The sequence below is a fragment of the Megalobrama amblycephala genome, linkage group LG8 (genome assembly GCF_018812025.1).
Source record: "Megalobrama amblycephala isolate DHTTF-2021 linkage group LG8, ASM1881202v1, whole genome shotgun sequence".
Lineage (NCBI taxonomy): Eukaryota > Metazoa > Chordata > Actinopteri > Cypriniformes > Xenocyprididae > Megalobrama > Megalobrama amblycephala.
In genome coordinates this window covers 5,444,937-5,469,965 of record NC_063051.1, presented here as the reverse complement: position 1 = coordinate 5,469,965, position 25,029 = coordinate 5,444,937, and the positions used below count along the sequence as shown (strand labels likewise).

Below are 25,029 nucleotides of genomic sequence, written 5' to 3'. Positions count from 1 at the left end.
TTTGGCCCTTTAGCGGTTAATAAGCGATTTTGCAGAAAAAATCAACCTGATCTCACGGCAATTCATACATATTTGACGAGGTGGCTAATTCGTACGTGTACGACCTCACTCATACGAATCTGTACGATTTTTGCAGAATCGTACGTATTTTACAAGTTGCCCAATTCGTATGAATTCTTACAAATTACCTACCCCTAACCCTGCCCCTAAACCTACCCATCACCCAAACTGTACAAATTCGTACAAGTGAGGTTGTACGAATTTGTACGAATTAGCCACCTTGTAAAATACGTATAAATTGGTCGTAAGATAGCATTGGAAAAACGTTGTTTTGGTTGTGCTTTGGCTCTGCGTAACTTTGCGGATGAATATGGTTAACCTGCTGCTCATAAAACATTCCCTACTAGGCTTAAGGGATATAACCAGCTTAGATGGAAAGGATCTCAAGTTGACTAGCTGCAGACGTTATTGTAGCTATACCCATTAATAGACAAGGTACTTCCTTTAAAATAAATTCCAGCACAGCCCTAAAACAAAAATTGGCATTTCCATGTCACTTTTACAACTTTTCAAATCCATCAGATCTCAGTAAAGCCAAGCCAATGTTGATTCTTGTTTTATTACAAGTTCTGTCGCATTCTCTTTTTGCCAGCAGACTCTCCTCTGTTTGGCGTTTTTATAAAACGGGTGATTCCCTGGGGGTTTGAGATTTAGCATGCTCAATGCCAACTTTTCTCACGTGTAGTGACAAATAACCTTTGCCACTCCCACACCATTCACACATCAAAGTAAGCGGGGCAACTTTTCTGTATTTACGGATATAATGAGACACGCACGGACAAGTGACGTATGTACGCAATTTCCCACGTGGTCTAAAATATAGACACTAATAATCGGCTTACCATAGTGAATCCGGGTCAGATAAATACACTTTTAAGAAGGATTGATGATTTATTGATTTTACTTATTTAAATTTTGTAAATTTTGAATGAAAAAAGTTACATAGTGTACCTTTAAAAATCAGTCTGATTGTTGGTTTTCTAAAAGTACTTGCAGATCTTGCCCCCCACTGACTACCATAGTAGGAAAAAAAAATAAAAAAAAAAAAAAAAAAAAAAAAAATTATATATATATATTATTTTTTTATTTTTTATTTTTTTCACTACATACCAAATTCCATTAAAGTTTGATTTAATTTGATAACATTGAAAGCTGCTTACCCACAACTTTGAGTTCAGCACTAGCATATATGACTCCGTTATCATTCTCTGCCAAACACTGATACATCCCAGAATCCATCAGGTTTATGTTGGAGATGGTTAACCTGCTACCATCAACACGAATTCTGTCCTGAGCATAAACAAAACTGTCAGGATAGATTGCAAAGACGACTAATAAATTAAATATATAGAATTTAAAACATACACAGCACATTTCATGTCTTAGCATTTCACTGAAAAGGTAAAACGTGTTGAGGGATGTTATTCTGACGGTTAGTATTATCACCTGAGAGACCAAAGGCTGTCCATTCTTGAGCCATCTGTAAACAGGTTGAGGTTTTCCATTAGCCTTGCACTCCCAGTGAAGATCAGACTCAATAGCCATGTTTGCGTCATAGAGAGTCTGCGACCACTGCAGGTGTTCCACATCTGCGTGAACAGCAATGAACTAAAATAAAACAAATGCAGAGGTCTGCATCCTGCCTTAACACAACGTCTGTCTCTCTGAACTTTCTCCCTTGCAATGCATTGCAACGATGATGAAAGCATTGTGTTTTATAAACCACCAAAAAATGAGGTTACACTGTGCACATTAATTCTAGATGATTCTTCCTGTCTTGTAGAAGAGCACTGTTGCAGTGCATATATTGTGGGTATTCTGGGCAGACTAAACAACACCTACTATAGCCACTCTAATTAGTCTTGCCTTGACAATTGACAATAAAATCTATTCTTTCATTATTTATTATTTACCACAGGTTGCTGTGTGATCCGTTATCTGACTCATTAAAAATTTAAATTTCTCTTATTGATTCTCCTGCGGTAATGGCGTGATGGCAGACAAAATGCTGCATGGATAGGAGAGATAAAAAAAGGTCTTTTAACATTGTGAAAAATACTCTGCACACAACGTTTTGGACACAGCTGTCTACATATTTCTAAAAAAAAGGCTATTTATCATCCAGTCTCTATTTTGAAAAAACTATCTGACCATTTTGTCAGTATTTGACCTTACTTTGAAAAACAAGACGTCCTTTTGCAATACTGCGTCCTTTGGAGTTTTCGGCCACACATTCATAAAGTCCAGAATCCTCTGGACGGAAATATGGGATCTCTAGGACACCATTTGAGTGATTTATCTTCATTTTTCCCGGGAAGGGGCTTCCGTCTGCTCTCTTCCAGGAAATAGAAGGCACTGGACTGAGGAAAGACCATATTAACATCACACTGCACAGAGATGATCTATGGAGGTTTTACATGATTCATCAAAGCAGAACATGTTAGTCAACATTTTTGTATAACATGTGACTCAACATCCATTCCTACACAATTATAATGAGCATCATTCACAAAGTATGACATATTCCCCAGTCCCTAGCATGTTTACATCTATAGTATGTGACTTCTTTTCTCAGAATTGTGAGATATAAACACAATAAACCATTTTCACATTTTTCCAGATTTCTCAGAAGCAGAAGTAATCACAGTTGGACAAACTTTTATAGCGGTGAATGAGACTTCATTAAATATTTTTTGAGTTTCCATTTGCAAAAATAGCAAAAGAAAAACTCCACAATAGTGTTTTCATAACTTTCAAAAAGAGAAAAAAAAATAGAGAGCGATTGATAACGGCAGTCAGAAGAGAGAAAGATGTAATTTTTACCGTCACTTCCATAGCCGCTGTATTAGAAACACCCTCACAGCAGTGTCAACTATTTTTTTGTAATTTGCAATGGTAATATAATACTAAGTATAGTGTTATAAATGAAACACGCCATCACAGTCTGTGAAAACGGTCTAATGCGAGAAATAAAGTCAGAAGTGCGATTTATAATGTCAGAATTGCAAGATATAAACTAACAATTGCACATTATAAACTCACAGTTGCGAGACATGCAATTCTGACTTCTTTTCTCAGAATTGTGAGATGTAAACTCACAGTGGCGAGTTATAAAGTCTAATTCTCAGAATTGCGAGTTTATATTTCACAATTCTGATTTTATATTTTATAACTTGCAATTGTGACTTTATATCACACAATTCTGACTTTATAACTTATTCAGTGGCAAAAACAAGCTTCCATAAATTTGTGACATTTCAACAACATATATATATAAAAAAAAATCAGACTGACCCCAAACCTTAGAAAATGTATAAATAAATAAAATGTTAAAATACATGGCCTGGCAGCAAATCTGTTCTGCACCTGATCGACCTCCAGTATCCCAGCATCCCTTAACACATTACCTGTGGACAATCTGCAGCTGTTTTTAAAATAATGGCTGCCCCCCTCCATCTGCTTCCTAGTACTTCACGAAGATTAAAGGATCCTGTAGATTTCTGAGACATTTCTCTTAAATAAACTGCGAAGATGTACTATGTGCCAAGTGTGGCAATCCCCAGTTAAGCAAGGCAACCCTCTGGGGGCAAGCAGTCCATCTGTTAGTAAAGTAGAGACCTACTTTCCTAAAGCGAAACACTCCAGTCGAACCGATGATCCTTTGGCAACGTGGAGCATTTTGTCAAACTGGACTTCAATCTTTGGCTCATATTCCCCCATTACAGCTGTAAAATAAGGATAACAAGCATAAGACTTTTAGGGTGAAAGCAATGCACTTCAATTCAAATGAAACTATTTATAGTGTATCACTTGATGTGCAAACAAGGCATATAAACAAGTTCACAACACATCGCAGCTTGCCAAGAAACCCTGCTGAAAAGAGAATGGCTGGTCACCAGAATATGTAGTGCTTTGGACGCTGGTGTTCTCACTAGGCTTTTAACTAGGTTAACAACAATATTCATTATTCAAATTATTATTTTTTCCTTTAGTCATAGTTTTGTCTTTTGATGAAAATATCTTTTGTAAGAAAACTTATATTCAATATTTTGTCATGTCATATTCATCTGACTCACAATAATACTTAAAAAAAAACATTTTGGGTAAAAAAAGTAAAAAAAAACGTAACATTTTATGAAAAAACAAGTTAATTTAAATATGTATCATATAAAAGATCATCAAAATATAACATGAAAATAGTGCTTGTATTAGATAAATTGTGAATTCTTAAATACTATAAATAATATAAAAATAATAAAACTTTCATCAACTAACACTTTTTGTAGTTATTTTGTTTAATTTTGATGAGATTAACATTGCTAAGCTAACAATCTTTTGCCAAAAACCAGCTTTAGCAAAATCTTATTCAACCAACTTTAGCAAAAATATCACGACGGTGGACCAGCTGATTGACTAGCACCAACTAGAAAATCATGTAAATTTATGCTGGCCTAAAATGGTCTTTTCAGCAGGGAATGTAGATCAAACACAAGGAAAAGTAAGAAATAAGAATTAGTAAAGTAGTAAGAGTTCAGAAGTGGTCTTATGCCCAAAATATTCATAGATGAAAATATTCAATATTCACATTAACTCAAAATATTCAAAACCTCTCCGCCCTACTTCATATACCTTGTCTGTGTGAATATTAAACAGACACTAATGACTGGTGATGTTGAGCCTCCCGGGGTATGTGTGTGAGAGAGAGGGTGTACGTGTTTCTTAATGCAAAAATTTTTCTCCTTCCCTGTCTCTCTCTCTCTCTCTCTCTCACACACACACACACATACACACAGTTGGATGAGCATGGCTCAGAGACTATGAACACACAAATGCTATGTCTCTGAGTGGCAGCAAAGCAAACACCGTCATGCTCAAATCTACTGATTCATCACTGTTAGCAGTTCCTCCAGGCTACTCACCATCCCGACGTAACACCACTGGAGTTGGGGAACTGTAGACCGTCGTGTTGGTCATCACGTTCCTCACCACACATGTGTAGTTGCCCACGTCTGACGTCTCTACCTTAGCGATATACAAATTTCCAGTCCTCTGGGACACAAAGCGTCGGTTGTCCCCAACAGCAACGCTGGGGCGGCCATTAAATATCCAGGAATATCTGATTTCTAAGGAGAAAATTCTCAGATGTCATTACTATATATATATACATATAATTTTATGTATATAAAAATCTCCTGCATGCCATACTTAGTGTACAGCTTGATGCCTTATGAAATACAAAACTTGAAGACTATTTGAATTTTTTTTTTTTTTATTAAATTCAACCATTTGCGGATGAAATTTGTTAGAGCTCAGCTGTGGGAAAAGTTTGTATATAAAAAGGTTAAATCAAAACAGCAACAGGAACTGAAAAATAATAATGTTCCATACAAAAAGTCACATACTGGATCTACAAACAGCTCTATAAAATCTGAAGTCTTTACTTTTCATGATTGCAAATAAACACAACATTAAATGTAAGATGATATCCTGTGATGCAGATATATTAGGTAAGATACATATTTGTGTGTGTGTGTGTGTGTGTGTGTGTGTGTGTGTGTGTGTGTGTGTGTGTGTGTGTGAAAAGCATTCTGATAAAATAAATGCTATGGTACAAGATAGTCCCACATAAAAATATATTTATCCCACATAATCCCACATATTTAGTGCGTTAGGCAAAATGATTAATTTAAGAACTGTCTCCCTTTCAGTTGATTAGTTTGAATAGAATGATAGGGAAAGTCCAACAACACATTTTAAGACAAAATAAATAAAAATACTATTCACTTTACACTATTATTGCCAGACAGGCAGAATACATTTATTAGTATTATAATGAGATATTTCTCAAAAATAAGTCTGATTCTGTCAAAACAAATAAAACAACAACACATTTCAATTTGCGACCACAAAATGTCCAAACACTTTGGTTTGTGACAACTTTATAAAAATGTAAAATGAAATGAAGTAAATATATTTTAATAATATAGGATTTTAATTTCTTAATTTACCTAAACCTAATTTACAGTTATTCATAATTTACAGTTATTCATCTAAAATAACAAATATGTTTTACAATCCACAAAAAGCAAATGAACGTGTCTTCAATTTAATCTGCTCACTCACTAAATTTGCTTTTCATATTAATTTAGATTTTTTTTGTGATGTAAGTTCCTTTTGTCTTGATAGCCTTTTCATTTATTTCTTTATCTCCATTCATGCATGTCACCTCTCACTCTTTCTTAATGAGACAGGAATACAGAAAGAGAGGGAAAAAAGGAATACAGAAAGAGCACACATCAAGGCCTGTGGTATGAAATAAAGTACTGTATGAAAGCATCAAATTAAGCAGCATTTATTAGAGGGCAGACAGGGGGTTAGAGTGGCTGAAATGTGGATTGATAAGGGCTATTTAAGGTTAAAAAAAAAAAAAAAAAAATCTACAGTACCAAGGAAAAAGAACCATTTGGCTTCCAGATAGAATAGGGGTGAATTAAAACCATCATAAATGTAGTAGTGACAAGGTGAGCGACCTCTCGTCATTACTGCGCACTGTGCTTAAGGCTTTTGGTCTCTTAGGAACCAAATTCACAGCCACTAATCTGAAATCACGTGACAGTAGACCAATGAACAAAGCTATTTGGCAGGAAAAATAGCTGATTTTTACTTTAGGTAGTAGTTACTGTACATTAATGTAGAGCCGTCACTATAATTCACATGGTCCAGTTTAATGTTCCAAATTATCCACACTGGAAGACAGCGAGCAGTAATTGAACTAACATAGTCATACGAAGTAAATAAGCAACCAAAATTACCTCTAAGTGTGCACTTTTTGTTCATTTATAATTCTAATCAAATATAATATAGAAAATACTGTAATGTTACAAAATACTTCAAATAAATGCTGTTCTTTCAAACTTGCTATTCATCAAACAACCCTGAAAAAAAAAATGTCTCATGGTCAAAAATATTAAGCAGCACAACTGTATTTAACATAATAATGACCATATTTGTAAAATTTCTAAAAGGTTTTAGGACACTTGAGAGTGGAGTAATGGCTGCTGAAAATCCATCAGAGAAATAAATTATATTTTACAATGTATTAGAATAAAAAAAAAACATTATTACTAAACACAATATTACTGTGTTTACTGTATTTTGATCAAATAAATGCAGCCTTGGTGAGCATAAGATAATATTTTTGAGCTTAAGAGACTTGTTTTTTTGAGACTCCAAACCTTTGAAAGTTAATATATACTAAGATATATGCCAAATGTTCATATATACATGGCGGACACATTTCTCACGCACCAAAGTTAAAGAAAAAAAATTTATTCCCAAGAGCAAAAAAAGGCAGATTTCAAATTTCTGGGTGGTCCTTCACGCCTGCTTTTGGGATGAATGGGAATGATAAAAATCACTTCCAAGCCCCGCAAAAAATCAGTTCCAGGACCACTGTATAAAGTCCCATAAACCATTATCCATACAACAGAGCATCGGATTACAGAATGTGGCAAACAATCAAGGGTGGTGTGGCGGGAGAACAGGGGAAGGAAAACAGAAGATGGAGGGTGGTGGCAGAGAGTGGGGAAGGTATGGGGCATTAAGGCCATTGATTTGAGTGGAAATGTGGCGGAATGTCAGAACGCCGTTGCGGTGGCGTGAAATTGCACCTCTGCCGCATGTGTGCGTGGCTCTTTGAGATGCTGCTAATCAGCTGTATACAGACACAGAAGAGGTGCACAGCTGGACTGGGGGATAAAGAGACGTGTCGCTTTAAACCAGCCACCACATGCCTTTATTACCTTTCAACAGAAGGCCAAGGCTTAAGAAAATAACCTTTCTAAATGACCACAAGGGCACAAGTGCCATTAAGAAGGAGGAAGGGGAGCTAAATGCCACGAGGCTGGTGTATGAATGCAAGAACGGGAGCTCCAGAGTGAGCCTTTGTGCTCCGGTCATTTGAAAGCTTGATTTGCTCACAATATGAGATGATTAAGTCACAATCTGAACCAACATGTACCATACATACTAAGTGAGCAGAGCAGAATGAGGTTTTCTTTGACATGACCAGCACTGAATTGCCACTTGCGGTGAATTCCTGACCTTGGATTTGCTTGCAATTATTCCACAGGCTAAACATAGTGCTCGAACTGAAAAAAATGCGCTGTGGAAAGAGGTCAACAGGTTTTGGAAACAATTGTCACTCTTGCTTTGTATGAAAGTCTCTATTGGAAAATGGAAAAATAGTGTGACTTTGTGTATTTGTATGCAAAAAACCTGATGTGCATTTGAAAATAACATTCAAATTCATATAGAATACACTAAAATGTACCTCCAAAGTGGGGTGGCGGACCGCACAGGAGCACAACAGCCTGTCCTTCCCTCACTAATACTGGACTTCTGGCCTTGCTGCTGAAATTCTGCAGGTCTGCAAAAACAAAATAATGGGATTGCCATTACTTTTCATTAAAGGCAGTGTCATCGCTCTGACGTGCAACAGACGACTCACAGAGCAGGGACCTTTAGAAATGCCACTCTATAGCACAGAAAGGGACAGGCAAAAATGACATCCCACACTGGGCTAAAGCTGTGGTGTTTATTCAAATATCAGTTCTCCAGCCTCATGAATATATGACTGTGTGGAATGAGTTGTGTTTTGTGTAACCAAAGGACAAACTGCAAGAAAAAATAAATATTCAAATTTATTAAGGTTAAAGGGATAGTTCACCCAAAAATGAAAAACACCCCATGATTTACTCACCCTCAAGCCATACTAGATGTATATGACTTTCTTCTTTCAGATGAATACGATCTGAGTTCTATTAAATAATGTCCTGGCTCTCCTAAGCTTTATAATGGCAGTAAACAGAGGATGAGATTTTGAAGCCCAAAAAAGTGCAACCAACCATCATAAAAGACATCCACAGGGCTTCGGGGGGTTAACAAAGGCCTTCTGAAGTGAAGCGATGCATTTGTGTAAGAAAAATATCCATATTTAAAACTTAAAAACTTAAATAACTGGCTTCCAGGCAGACGGCAATACGCACGTCAACTTACGGCAAAAAGAGTAACCCATGACGCGATGTAGGAGTAGTGTAAGCTTTGATGCCTCTCGCTGTTCAAACAAATAGGGCTGTGCAACAAACTCAAGCTCTCTTATATTGAAATCCTCCAACATTTCTCTTTAAAAACTCTCATTTTAGACTTCTAATTCATGACTCGTGTTTTGCTTTGGCGTTCGTCAGAGCATCATGTGTCAGGAGTTCACTCTTTCGCTGTAAATCAATGAGAACGGCCGTCTGCCGAAGCCAATTATTTTAGTTTTTAAAGTTCTAAATATAGATATTTTTCTTCCACAAATGCATTGCTTCACTTCAGAAGGCCTTTAATAACCCACCGGAGCCGTGTGGTTATATTTTATGTTGGATGGCTTCAAAATCTCATCCTCTTTTTACTGCCATTATAAAGCTTAGGAGAACCAGGACATTATTTAATATAACTCATATATACCTATAAGTCATATACACCTAGGATGGCTTGAGGGTGAGTAAATCATGGGATAATTTTAATTTTTGGGTGAACTCACACTTTAATGTATAAACCAAGAAAAAAAAGTTACATTTAAAAAATTTGCAAGTCAGGTAAAATAAATACAATTTTTATACTTATCTATTTGAAATGCAACTAACACTTTCTGACTACACACTGTATGTGTGTATGTGTGTATTTTTGTAGATATGTGGTTGTCACGGTAACTTTGTTAATTATGTATTGTCAGATCTATATTTTATGGATCAAACTAAAGGAAAATGTGCCCTTGAACACTAAAATATGTGGTTTAAAGATATTTATTAAGTGTGTTTTGTGCCAGCAACAAAGTACAATCGTTCTTGGAGCTTTAACAGTATAAAATGGTGCTAGAAATGCCAAGGTAAAGAGTTTGATTCCCTGTATACCTTTAATGCAATATAAGTTGCTTTGGATGAAAGTGTCTGCCATATGCATAAACAGGAAAAAAGATGAATAAAACTAAGTAAAATCACATAATGAAAAGCTTTTCTCATCATAAGTCAAGAGAAAAAAAGATTCCTCAAGACTTCAGAACTGATGGCTACGTGAGAAGGTAAATCATTGGGAAAATGCTTTTTCCCCACTCTGTGAATGCCAATTTTGCCAGTGAAGCACCACCAATTAGTCCTACAACAATTTTCTGCATCACTCAAGCCCAGAAAAGACACATCTACTTGTGAAATTTCAAATGAACAATGTGTTCATATGTTCACACAATATAAATGAGGCAGACTTTCTGATTATCTGTTGACATAAGTCCTTTTTTCAATTTTCCATGACAGGTTGCATTTCAGTTAGTACCACTGGACATCTGATGGGATCTGATGTGAAAATGTAGTTGTCAGTTTAAAAGCCTACCACATCCATGGAAGAAAGTATATCTTACCCACTAATGGACCAAATGACAACAGCCATTCTACACATTACGCATTTAAGCTTCCAAAGGACACATATACAGACAGCGTAGTAAAAGTTATATTAATCATGTGTGAGGTAGACAGTCAAAAGCTATTTTCAAACATTCACTTATACAAAACATACAGTTTAATTTGCACTTACATGCAAACTCCACTTTAGCTTCTCGGCTCAGAATGGTTCCAAATGCATTAGTGGCGATACACTGGTAAACACCTCCGTGTTTAGTTGCCTCAGGGTTAGTGATCAAAAGGTTTCCCTCAGCAAGACTGTAGTTGAAGTCCACGTCAATGTCAAGATCTTTTCCATTGAATTTCCAACTAAATATGAAAGGAGTGAGCACAGGATAATGATGATGAGAAGAAATGTAGACATTAAAAATATACGAATACTTTTTATTCAAAGAAAATGTTTTAATCCAGTTCCTTCAGAGAAAAAAAAAATATCAATGTGCTCAAAAACATTGTTATAATTAACAAAACTATTATAAAAAATAAAATAAAACAGAACAGATAGAAAAAAATACGGAAGAGGATTAGGGCCAAGCAATAATAAAAAAATAAAACCATCTCGAGATTAAAGTTGTTAAATTACGAGAAAAAACTCATTAAATTTCTCGTAATTTAACGAGTTTATTCTCAACATTTAATCTCAACTTTTTTCTTGAAATTTAACGAGTTTTTTCTCGTAATTTAACGAGTTTATTCTTAACATTTTATTTCGACTTTTTTCTCGAAATTTAACAACTTTAATCTCGAGATGGTTTTATTTTTTTATTATTGCTTGGCCCTAATCCTCTTCCGTAAAAAAATGAACAAAAATAAAAATGAAGACTTTCTAATTTTCTCACTGAAATAAAATAGTACTAAAGTACTGAAATTGAAGTACTAAAATTACTGAAATAAAAATTTAAATATATAAAAACAAACATAATAAAAATGACAAAACACAACATAATCACTAAAATGTAAAAAATAAAATAAAAAATAAAAAAATAAAAAAACAACTCGAAATATTAATGAATACTATAATAGTATATTAAAAATATTAAAATAACACTGTCCAAAAGTCTGAAAATACTTGTGACAAAATGTTTCATTATAAATTTAACTTTAATTTACTAGTATTTACAATTTCAGTCAAAAGCTGAAATGAAAAATTAAATAATTGTCATAATTGGGTCATTGAAATATGATTTAATTATGTTCGAAAGAGCAAAGAAAATCTGACCTTGGAAAATCGATGTCACATATTTGTTCTTTCTTTTAATGTTTCAAAAAATTCTCAAATTTGATTTATTTATAGGTGTAAATCTATATTTTCAATTTGATCTCAGACTTTTGGAATCCACTATATACTGAGAAGATATTGAGGGAAATGGTCATACTTGTAATGTGGCTCTGGACTTCCCTTGGCTTTGCAGTTAATAAATATCTTGTTGTCCTCTGCACTCAAAGGGAAAACACTGTCACTGGGTTCTTGCGTGAACACTGGACCATGTCGAATAATTCTCTCTAGGAGAAAGAACAAGAAGAGTTACAAACAGCTCATAATCCACAATTTGGAACATGAATCTGGATTTTAAAACAGGTGTGAACACATCAGGTCCACATTATCTCTAATGTGCGCTATTCATTTATTTCCAGCAACTTCCCACACCGAGCTCATTAGATCTGCAACGTAAACATGTGCCAGAGGAACAGCTTTCATTTCCCCTCTTGTAGCAGAAACCGTATCAACATGACGTCCTCTTTTTGGCAGGCCCGTAACACGCATGGCAATGTGGCTAGGTCTGTTGTTTCGGTTGACTGCTGCCAAGACACCAATCCACCTCCCTAATTACCCCATGTTGTGGTAATTACTCTAGTGAAATGTATCATTTCTTAAATGAATAAACAAGCTCTCAGAAACATGTCAGCCCCTTCACAGGGAAATTGTGCTTTCTACTGTACACTTTCTCATTCTACCTTTCCCAATAAAACTCACCGGTGATTTTTCCCGTTCTCTTTGAGTGAATGAAATTCTTTTTTACAGGTCTCTAACCTTGACGAGGACAAAAAAAAATTACCCTCTCACATCATCAAGCTAATGGAAGTGTCCAGGCGTGTTTGCCTGGGGTGAGGGCCCTGCCTCCTCACGCTGGGGGAGATGCTACCTTTTTCACTTTCCCTTTTGTGTGTCCTTTGAACGACGGGAATTAATGAAGCATTTAGAGCGAGGAGTAGCACACTTACAGTATTCCACATATAGGTGTCATTTGCCGTGAGGACACGTCCCCATCACTTTTTGTCATGGGCGATTTTGCCCCAACCCCTTTATGGAATAATTTACTACAGGGATAAATATAATACAAAAGAAGCATCTAAAGAAGTACTATTTATTCACAGTAGTTAATTATAGTGGGTAATTTAATGAGAGGTGATCTTCTGCTGAAATCTGTTTTTTTTTGGTTAAATGTAAACATTAAAGCAATAAATGTTCTTTAGCACAGACATACATTCCAGTTCTCTACTGCTTTTCCACAGTGTGCAATCACAAGATATAATCACAAAACAAAATGCAAACAAATGTCCGTACTTTGGATATGCACTAGCGTTTTAAGTTTGGGTTTAAGTTTTTTTTTAAGGGATTAATACTTTATGGAGCCCCTAGGGACATGTTGAGGTAAAAAAAAAAATATGACATGGGAGCTATGAAAAATTATGCTCCGTAATACTATTATTTAGCAAGGACACATTTAAATTTAAATTGATTAAAAGTGACAGTAAAGACTTTTATATTGTTACAAAAAATCTATTTCAAATAAATGTTGTTCTTTTGCAGCAGTTTTTAACTGTGATAATAAGAAATGAGCACCAAATTAGCATATTAGAATGATTTCTGAAAGATTTATTATTGCCATCACAGGAATAATAAAAAACAGAAAACATTTTTTAAAATATTTTCACAATATTAGTTTTACTGTGTTATTGATTAAAAACATTTAAAAACAAATTACAGACCCCAAACATTTAAATGGTAATGCACATTGTACATTTTGGTTTATTTTATAAAAATTAAATTAATAAATAAAAAAATAACGTTCATTTGAACATCTGAATTGTTTCGACAAGAATGACTGTTCCACTGTGTAACAAGACATGCGTTTTATATTGGAAAATAGTCTCAATATGCTATTGAATTTTTTGCTTAAATGATTTTGTACATTATATTTCTAATCATAATGTTATTAATAATTTATATAGATATGCAATGAATACAATTAGAAGAGGCAGGGATTCTTTAACATCAGGACATTCATCCGAGTTTAATAACTTCCTATGCTCATTACTATAACCACATCCTTATAGCTCCATTTATTGTTTAAATATTAACTACATTCATATTCAGTATCTGAAAGTTAAATAACTATTTCACTTTGGTAGATCACTATTACTCTTTCTCTCACTCAATATAACCTATTTCCCAAATGAATATGTGTAGGCTACATTGGATTTATTTATTTCATGATCTAATCCACTTCTTTCAACTGGAAATTTACTGCACAGCTTAACCGCACACGTTTCATCAATACTACGATTAAAAATAAAAAGACAAAAATCCCTAAATAAAGTCTGCCTTCAAAGCTGAGATATGGCAGGTTGTTAGATACAGTATGTGTGTTTGGTCTCCTCAGGTCCTCCGTGCTGAATAGCTGCTGCCCTTCCATCTGAGGCTGTCTGGCCTCTGCACTTCCTTCTCTCTAGCTAAGCTTTCTGAATATCAAGCTGTGCAATCAAAAGAGCACCTGTGGCTTGAATGCAAATGCCCATTTGAGTTGGCATAGTTACTGTAGCACAACAACGGCAATAACTAGAGCACTGGCACTGAGCGGGGGACATTGGTTCGTTTAAATAGGGCACCTGCCTCTTCGACGGCCTCTTCCTTACAGCGGTGCAGTATGTGCTGAGAGTTGCACAAACCATAAGAGAAATAATATGAACTTGTTGTATGTATTGGACATGGTGGAGAGTTTTATGTCATTTCGAGTCTGTCAAATGCTATAGCTATATGTAATGTCAATATAACTCTATCAATATTCTGTATAACAGTGGTCTTCAACTGGTGAGACGCATGTTTTTCTGATTGTTGATGGTAGAGAAAAAACAATGCTAAATGCATTGTATAATAAATGCAACTAAAAAATATAATTGTGCATAGTTAAAGGTCCTATGACATGCTACTTTTTGGATGCTCTTATATAGGCCTAAGTGGTCCCTAGTACTGTATCTGAAGTCTCTTTCCCAAAATTCAGCCTTGGTGCAGAATTTCAGCCACTACGAGCCAGTCCCATAATGAGCTTTCCTCAGGACATGCCGTTTCTGGGTCTGTAGCTTTAAATGCTAATGAGGAGGAGAGAGGCGGGGCAAGGTGGAGGGTGGGTGTGGCCTTAACCAGCTTGCGGCCATGGTACCATTTGCTAATGTTGACAGAGGATGTATGGCAATGGCTCATAGACACACAGTCGTTCAAGCGTTTCAGTTTGACCCAGAATCTGATCCGGATGAAGAAGTTGCAACTCAGCGGCTACAGCAGGACATCTCCGAATGGTTAGTTTAAACAAAGACTATAGAATAACACAAGATGTGTCACTCGTATTGTTTCGAATGGGAGAAAGTGTAACGCGCAATATGGCGGAATAAGTCCCGCCTTCTAAATAAGAGCCAATCGCCGACTGGTAAAGTCATCGCGTCACTTCAGCGGCCGTAGAGAGTCTCCAAAGAGACGCGCATGTAGGTCTGCGCATGTGCATTAGCTTGATCCAGCCTGAAAAATACTGTTTTTTTCTCATGATTCGAGCGTTTAGAAACTAAATTTATGAGCCGGTTGTTGTTAGATTTCATTGGCGATTTCAAATATGAAATTTAATCGTAAGGTTGGCGAATTTGATGTTTCCCCATTCAAAGAGATTGCATGATGCCCAGGATGCCCGAGAGGCGTTTCAAAGATGGCCGCCGAGTGAGTCTTAAAGACACTTTGGTTTAAAACGTTGGCTGCGTCCGAAAACTGGAAAATGCTGCCTTCTGAGGACACATTTCAAGGTAGTAAGGCATCATGGCACGTCCGAATCCAATGTTAGCTTCACTTCCTGTCTCATGAGATACCTCCCTCAGATTTTTGAAGGAAGCTGCCTTTGATATCCCACAATCCTGTGCCTTTTATTCTGTGACAGTTGAGCTAGAAAAATAAAGATGGCGTCCGAAAGTTGCGTTTGCTGCTCAGTTTGTGTGTAAATGTACGATTCTGACCAACATATTTCAATTTTGATATCATTTCTATCGAGAAATTACTACTGTAGTAATTAATTATTTGTTTAGTTCTCACCAAAGCCCACGCTATATTGCTGTAGATCATTAAACTGTTACGCTGCCTCAGAAGTCTGTCCGAAATCAGTTTCGTGAGGTACCTTCATGCACAAACGCTGCCATACAAGTCATTCTCTTATAAGACAGCGAGGCAGCAAGACAGCTACCTAGGTTTTCGGACGCAGCCATTGTGTCTGGATACGGTACTTTAGTTGGTTTATGTAAGCTGTTACAGTTATTATCATGTAGCTAATGCTAGCCTACATTGTTGGCTCTTCATGTTGCTCTGATTTGCTATCGTATATATATTATATATATAATTATCAACTATAGACACTAACCAGCACAACTAAATTATTATTTATTATTACAAATACCTTTTCGGATAGGTGCTGTTGTGGAAAATGTGCTACCATACCAACATCATTTATCTGTTTACATATTTTATATTTCATAAATCTTAAAAGTTTTTACAATCTTTTTACAATTACATCAAGCTCTGCAATCTGGAAATGTGGGTATCGCGTGTGCCATAACAGCAGAACGGTTTCAAACAACAAAGAAATGTTCAACACTCGCGTTACAGTGTGTGTATTCACACACATACTTGATGCTATCTACCTTTACATTAGCGACAGTAACTAGGCTGTATTGACCCACGTTGAGGAAACAGTGGTCGGTGAAATGTGTGGCGCAGACATACAATACTGTGGGAAGTTGTATAGGCGTATTACCAGAGAAAATAAAATTAACCCACTGTTTCTTCATAGGCTCGAATGAAGAAACTAAAAAAAATACTAAGGTGTTCATTTGTACATCCAAACACTGAGCAACTGCCATGCTTCGCTCGTTTACAAGGCATGATGTGTCTCTCGAGGAAAAAAAAAATATTGTGCTCGAATCTCACTGTAGTTGTCATGATCACTAGTGAGAGTGCCCTAGTCAGCCACTAGAGGGCACTCCATCCTGGACTCTTGTTTTCACCCCTTGGACTACAATTCCCATACTCACCCCTGGACTCATTATCCCACTCATTGCACTCAGCTGTTTTGTGTTTCATCATTAGTGTCTGTCTACTTATACTCAGTTGTGTCTGTCCTTGGTTGTGGTTTGATGTACTTGTTATATGCACCGTTTTGTATCTCTGGCTTGTTGTTTTGTGGACTGGATTATCTGGATTTTGACCCCTTGCTTGCTTTTGGATTTACGTTTCTGGATTCCCCAATAAATGCTATGCTGCAACTGGATCTCTACATCTTGTTCTTGTGTGCCCATGACAGAACAAACCACCGTAAATACTAGATCCAGCAGCATGAGTATTCGGATTAGTCCCCCAGCCTCCATTGGAGAGCAGATGGCTCTAGTTCGGGCAGTGGTGGCTCTGCGACAGGAGGGGAGAGAGGTAGGGTGTTTTGCCCAGTTTTTCTGGAAATTTTCAAGAGGGCTGTGATACAATGATGAGGCGCTTAAAGGGGTATTTAACGGATGCCTCGACGACCCTCTGCCTCAGTGGGAGTTGGAGGGGCTCCAGATCCTGGATTTTTGGCGCTTTGTCCATTATCTCTCCCACAGAAGCCGTTGGGCAACCCACGCTCAGCCAGAGCCCGTTCCTGCCTGTAAGTCCACTCCAGAGTCTTCAGAGGAGGTGGGCACTGAGCCTCAGCTTCACTCCGGTAAAGGGAGGAGGAGGAGAAGGAATAAGGCCTCTTCCATCCTTCAAGGCCTGGAGGCCGCTCCAGTCAGTGAGTCAGCTCCAGTCAGTGAGTCAGCTCCAGTCAGTGAGTCAGCTCCAGTCAGTGAGTCAGCTCCAGTCAGTGAGTCAGCTCCAGTCAGTGAGTCAGCTCCAGTCAGTGAGTCAGCTCCAGTCAGTGAGTCAGCTCCAGTCAGTGAGTCAGCTCCAGTCAGTGAGTCAGCTCCAGTCAGTGAGTCAGCTCCAGTCAGTGAGTCAGCTCCAGTCAGTGAGTCAGCTCCAGTCAGTGAGTCAGCTCCAGTCAGTGAGTCAGCTCCAGTCAGTGAGTCCACTCCAGAGCCCGCTCCAGCCAGTGAGTCCGCCCCAGAGCCCGCTCCAGCCAGTGAGTCCGCCCCAGAGCCCGCTCCAGCCAGTGAGTCCGCCCCAGAGCCCGCTCCAGCCAGTGAGTCCGCCCCAGAGCCCGCTCCAGCCAGTGAGTCCGCCCCAGAGCCCGCTCCAGCCAGTGAGTCCGCCCCAGAGCCCGCTCCAGCCAGTGAGTCCGCCCCAGAGCCCGCTCCAGCCAGTGAGTCCGCCCCAGAGCCCGCTCCAGCCAGTGAGCCCACTCCAGAGCCCGCTCCAGCCAGTGAGCCCGCTCCAGCCAGTGAGTCCGCCCCAGAGCCCGCTCCAGCCAGTGAGTCCGCCCCAGAGCCCGCTCCAGCCAGTGAGTCCGCCCCAGAGCCCGCTCCAGCCAGTGAGTCCGCCCCAGAGCCCGCTCCAGCCAGTGAGTCCGCCCCAGAGCCCGCTCCAGCCAGTGAGTCCGCCCCAGAGCCCGCTCCATCCAGGGAGCCCGCCCCAGAGCCCGCTCCAGCCAGCGAGTCCGCCCCAGAGGCCGCTCCAGTCAGTGAGTACGCTCCAGCCAGTGAATCCATGTTGGGTGAGCCACCGCCTCACCCTCATAAGCGGAGGAGAAGGAGGAAAAGGGCTTCCTCTTCCTTCGACAAGGCCTGGAGACCACTCTAGAGGTTGTCTGTGGGTTCTCCAAGTGCCTTGCCCTGCCGGCGCCACCGAAGCGCCTTGCCCTGCCGGCGCAACCGCCCAGGCCGCCAGCCCTGCCCAGTTTTTCTGGACATTTTCAAGAGGGCTGCGATACAATGATGAGGCACTTAAAGGGGTATTTAACGGATGCCTCGACGACCCTCTGCCTCAGTGGGAGTTGGAGGGGCTCCAGATCCTGGATTTTTGGCGCTTTGTCCATTTATCTCTCCCACAGAAGCCGTTGGGCAACCCACGCTCAGCCAGAGCCCGTTCCTGCCTGTAAGTCCACTCCAGAGTCTTCAGAGGAGGTGGGCACTGAGCCTCAGCTTCACTCCGGTAAAGGGAGGAGGAGGAGAAGGAAGAAGGCCTCTTCCATCCTTCAAGGCCTGGAGGCCGCTCCAGCCCGTGAGTCAGCTCCAGCCAGTGAGTCCGCTCCAGTCAGTGAGTACACTCCAGAGCCCGCTCCAGCCAGTGAGTACACTCCAGAGCCCGCTCCAGCCAGTGAGTCCGCCCCAGAGCCCGCTCCAGCCAGTGAGTCCGCCCCAGAGCCCGCTCCAGCCAGTGAGTCCGCCCCAGAGCCCGCTCCAGCCAGTGAGTCCGCCCCAGAGCCCGCTCCAGCCAGTGAGTCCGCCCCAGAGCCCGCTCCAGCCAGTGAGTCCGCCCCAGAGCCCGCTCCAGCCAGTGAGTCTGCCCCAGAGCCCGCTCCAGCCAGTGAGTCCGCCCCAGAGCCCGCTCCAGCCAGTGAGTCCGCCCCAGAGCCCGCTCCAGCCAGTGAGCCCGCCCCAGAGCCCGCTCCAGCCAGTGAGCCCACTCCAGAGCCCGCTCCAGCCAGTGAGCCCGCTCCAGCCAGTGAGTCCGCCCCAGAGCCCGCTCCATCCAGTGAGTCCAGTGAGTCCGCCCCAGAGCCCGCTCCATCCAGGGAGCCCGCCCCAGAGCCCGCTCCAGCCAGCGAGTCCGCCCCAGAGGCCGCTCCAGTCAGTGAGTACGCTCCAGCCAGTGAATCCATGTTGGGTGAGCCACCGCCTCACCCTCATAAGCGGAGGAGAAGGAGGAAAAGGGCTTCCTCCGTCCGACAAGGCCTGGAGACCACTCTAGAGGTTGTCTGTGGGTTCTCCAAGCGCCTTGCCCTGCCGGCGCCACCGAAGCGCCTTGCCCTGCCGGCGCCACCGAAGCGCCTTGCCCTGCCGGCGCCACCGAAGCGCCTTGCCCTGCCGGCGCCACCGAAGCGCCTTGCCCTGCCGGCGCCACCGAAGCGCCTTGCCCTGCCGGCGCCACCGAAGCGCCTTGCCCTGCCGGCGCCACCGAAGCGCCTTGCCCTGCCGGCGCCACCGCCCAGGCCGCCAGCCCTGCCCAGGCCGCCAGCCCTGCCCAGGCCGCCAGCCCTGCCGCCGTGCCGCCAGCCCTGCCGCCGCCGCCGCCCAGGCCGCCAGCCCTGCTGCCGCCGCCGCCGTCCGCCGCCGCCGTCCAGGCTTCCTGCCCTGCTGCCACTGCCCCGGCCATTGGAACCGCTGGAACCCGCCTGGTCAGTTACTCCAGCGCCGCCCTGGCAACCAGCCAGGAACTCCAGACCCCAGGGAACCCGCCTGGTCAGTTCCTCCAGTGCCGCCCTGGCATTCAGCCAGGACCCCGACCCTCTTGGAGCCCCGTGGTCTGTTCCACCGGCTCCCCCCTGGCCTTCGGTTGGGGGCTCTGGTCCGAGGAAAAAAAAAATATTGTGCTCGAATCTCACTGTAGTTGTCATGATCACTAGTGAGAGTGCCCTAGTCAGCCACTAGAGGGCACTCCATCCTGGACTCTTGTTTTCACCCCTTGGACTACAATTCCCATACTCACCCCTGGACTCATTATCCCACTCATTGCACTCAGCTGTTTTGTGTTTCATCATTAGTGTCTGTCTACTTATACTCAGTTGTGTCTGTCCTTGGTTGTGGTTTGATGTACTTGTTATATGCACCGTTTTGTATCTCTGGCTTGTTGTTTTGTGGACTGGATTATCTGGATTTTGACCCCTTGCTTTGCTTTTGGATTTACGTTTCTGGATTCCCCAATAAATGCTATGCTGCAACTGGATCTCTACATCTTGTTCTTGTGTGCCCGTGACAGTAGTAGCTCTTTTTCTCATGGGCAGGGCAAAGCAGAGAAAGGGGAAGCAACCTTTTCCCGTATGACGACATATGGGGAAGATTCCAGATTGGGTCGTCTGAGCTTTCGTTTTCTCAAATGCGAAGCAAAAAACCCAGGGCTCGGTTTACACCCATCGCCTTGTCTAGCCACTGGGGGACCATATGTAAGGCTAGGAGAACTCATATTAATGTTAAAAAAACCTCATAAAGTGAAATTTTCATGCCATGGGACCTTTACGTTTAGCAGATTTCTTCATTTCTTTTAAAAAATATCTGTCAGTGCAGTAAAAAATACTCTTATTAAAGATACAATCTATGAAAAAAAAGGCTTAATATTTTATGTACTGTTGTCTCTCAGGTAAATTGATCTTGGATTTTCAGATATTTTATCTGGAAGATTAGATAAAAATACTTAAGAACAGATTTTTTCCAGTGTAATGTCTGTCCTGCATTGTTTTGTTCATGTTTTTATTTATTTTATTTTTTTTTTTTGAGAAAAATGTACAGCCTTTGAAGTTGACATCCTTGATCTATAAATCCTTGAAACAAGATAAATGTATCTGAGAGCCAACATTGCATACAATATTTAGACTTTCCAGAGAATGTATCTTTAATAAGAGTATATTTCTTACTGCACTGGCAGATTTCACAGTAAGATTAAATACATTTACATATTTGTTAATTCGTAAATAACACTTTCAGTGTTGTTTCTCAAATAAATCTGAGATATTTTTAGATGGATAACAAGTAAAAAAAAAAAAATAATAATAATAATAATATATATATATATATATATATATATATATATATATATATATATATATATATATATATATATATATATATATATATATATATATATAATGAACGCGATATTGCGTAGCTTATCAGTGATCTACAGTTCTGTCTAATAAATGCCGCTCCATTTGAAAGCAGGTGATGGTGATTTAGCGGTAATCAGGGAACTGGCTTTACTGACGAAATGCGCATGACAATTCCATGCGATATATCGCCCAGCCCTAATATATATATATATATATATATATATATATATATATATATATATATATATATATATATATATATATATATATATATATATATATATATATATATATATATATATGTATGGCTGGTTACCACTCAATGTCCAATATAAAATCTAAACCAAATTGCTTCAGAACAATCTTCAAAGCTATATAAACAGAAATAAAGTTTGTGTTATGAACAAACAAAGCGTGCCAAAATTAGTTGGGTGAAGTTCTTGCTAAAGAGAAAAATCAGAAACTGTGTCAAGACAAATGTCCTGCTGGGGCAACCACGAGAGCTTGTTCCCAGCATGCATCTGTCTCTAGAGAAATGTGAAAATGATTAGACAGAGGCATGAAAAGCCACTCTCTCTGCTGAAGTGGGGACTATGCAGAACAGGTGAGCTATCAAAGGCAACTCGGGGATATCGTACCTGCTAGGCAGCTCTTGAGTGACAGCAGGATTAAGAGTTCCCATGGCAACAACATCTTCATCTTCCAAGGTCACAGAATCTCTTTTATTTCCATTCAACTGCAAGAGAAGCAGGCCGTGTTCTTCCTATGTAAAGTCAGCTTTGTTAGCTGCGGAATGAGCAAGGGACAGAGGGAGAAAGTGAGAGAGACAAAAAAGATTAGAAAAACAAAACAACACAAGCAAGAGGAACTGTAACTTCAGATAAACCAGTGAAATATTAATAATTCATTCATCCAAATAAGGACAGACAGGATTCCATGCCTGTGGGCCTGCTCACAGCTGATCAACTGCAGTGTGGATACCGAGCAAACCCTCAATATATCTCCCAGGAGTCAAGGGAATCGGAGAGAGAGAGAGACAGACAGACAGGGGAAGCGAGGGCCTAAGAGAGTTATGAAAAAATCCTTAGTGGCTTACGGCAGCAAAACCTGAACACATATTCAGCTGCCAAAGGCAATGTTTGGATTGTGCTAAAAGTATTGGTTCTACACACTTACACTGGGGGAAAAAAGCTTGTGATACATTTACAAACCTGCAAACATATTTCATTTTCAGCCCGCCGTATCTCAGAACAGGATTATGATTCGATAGGGGAGGTGATACACTTTGAAAGGGCAGTGAATATGATAGAGGAGTAAGCTATACGGCGTCAGCCCTCCCTCTTTTCGAGACGGCGGCGTGCAATTCATCCACCTCACAGGAATTCAATACTCTTTAAAGAACATCAGAGTTGTCAAATACCCACTTTAATTTATGACACTTTGGCTTTTACAAATACGGGTCCTTGTGGGACGTGCGGTTTAAGTGTCAAACTGTAACAAATGTCTCGCAAATGAGCGTAATATTTTTAACATTTCTGAGTGCAGAACAGCTTATGGTTTATGAGCGATATAAGAACACTAGGGACATAACATTTTGAATAAGCCAAATAAATTAGAAATAATACATGACATGTTTAACATTCAGACTTTTACTTATTTTCTGCGAATGCAATACCAAACCTTAAAGGATCGAAATTGTTTAGGTCAGTACTGTTTCTAATCATCAGAATTGCTTTAAAGCATCAAATCTGTTTTGTAACATCAGTGTTGTATTGAATCATCAGGATTGTTTGGAAGAATATGCATTGTTTTAAAACATGAGATTTGCTTTGAAGCATCAACATTGTTTTAAAGCATCAACTCTGATTTGAAGTATTTTTGAAGCATCCTTTTTAAAACAATACTGCTTTGAAGCATCAGTACTTTTTACAAGTGGCAATATCATTTTGAAGTTTTGAAGCATCAACATTGTACTAAAGCATCAATGTTGTTTTGAAATGCCATCATTGTTTGGAAGTATCAAATCAGTCTGAAACATACCTTTTTGAAGCTTCAGTTATGTTTTGAATCACTATAGTTTCAAGCAATTATAATCGCTTTTAAGCAACAACGTTGTTTTGAAACATCAGTATTGTCTTAAAAACAATCAACATTGCTTTGACATCAGAATTGCTTTGAAGCATCAAATCTGTTTTGAATTATCACTGCTGTTTTGAGTCATCAGATTTGCTTTGAAGTTTCAATACTGCTTTGAAGCATTGAATCTGTTTTGAAACAATACTGCTTTGAAGCATCAGAACTATTCAGAAGTGATAGTATCATTCTGAAGTTCCAATATAGTTCTGATGCATCAGCATTGCCATTGTGCTGAATCATCAATATCTTTTCAAATAATCAGTATTGTTTCAAAGCATCAATATTATTCTAAATAATTAGCATATGAAGCACCAGTAGTCTTCATGTATCGGTATTGTTCAACTAACTTCTTTGATATGCCAATGTAATATCAAGAGCAGCTAGGTCGTTGGGCAGAAAATGAAAAGACCTGACCATCGAAGGGAAAAAATGAGTGCAGATCAGGTCTGAGATAGGGGGAGAGATTAAATTAGATGAGATTGATTATGTTCATGTATTATCTACTCTAAGGGACCACGAGCTCTGACCTTCAAGTCCTTCGTCATTTCAGTCATCTCTATCGATTTGGTTTCCATTTTTTTAACCTCCTGCCTCCTTTGTTTGTCATTCTGCTCCTGCAGCCCGCTATGAGTCTCAATCAAGTCTGGGAGGACAGGTCAATAGCCGGATATTTGTTTGATGTCTTTCCTTATGAGATGCATGAGGGTGATCTATAACCGGTGAGTATGCGAAATGAAGGATGAAACTATAGATGCGCAATGGGGGAATATCTTAATTTGACCTGCACATTTGATTCCCTGCATGCTACACGTTTTTGTGCTTCTTCAGATCAATTCATTCAATCCTACTTCCCTGCACAGCCGTCCTTTGAGGTGTGTTTAATATGCTCGAATTAGATAACTGATATACATGCTGCTCTGCTGTATCATAATTTAAAACGAGGGTAAAAATTTACTTACAAATGACACCTATTTTAAGGCACTCGAAAAAAGGTTGAAGATCCGCCAGCATTAATACACTTCTTTACGTTAAAAAAGTCCCTAGAGGAATACAACATTAATGACTCTAAAAATGTTGTCCTTGAATGTACCGAGAACCATGTGCCATTTGTAGAACAATCGAGAGTGGCTGGACTTCTGGGACAGCTAGTAAGACCATTATAATCTATTTCCACAAGATGTCTAACAAGCCCTGTAAGGCTCAAATCATTAATGTGACATGTTGAGCAAAAATGATCAATGCTAATTTATGTTTCAGTCTCGTCAGCAGTCCCCGCTCGCTTCAGAGAGAGGTCAGCTCGCTTTTTGTCATCCATTCGGGCTTCTTGTACATTTCAAAGTCACAAAAAGCTT

General features: G+C 39.8%; 1 protein-coding gene across 1 annotated transcript in view; it reads right to left on the bottom strand.

The window, feature by feature from the left end:
* LOC125273473 (contactin-4) overlaps window positions 1-25,029 on the bottom strand; it is a 106,509-nt gene that overhangs the window by 29,529 nt on the left and 51,951 nt on the right. The window contains 9 exon segments of the mRNA XM_048198883.1: window positions 1,221-1,350; window positions 1,507-1,649; window positions 2,236-2,420; window positions 3,683-3,785; window positions 4,980-5,183; window positions 8,393-8,488; window positions 10,690-10,865; window positions 11,933-12,059; window positions 22,180-22,327. Of these exon segments, the coding sequence (XP_048054840.1) occupies window positions 1,221-1,350; window positions 1,507-1,649; window positions 2,236-2,420; window positions 3,683-3,785; window positions 4,980-5,183; window positions 8,393-8,488; window positions 10,690-10,865; window positions 11,933-12,059; window positions 22,180-22,240 (1,225 nt within the window). The 5' untranslated portion in view covers window positions 22,241-22,327.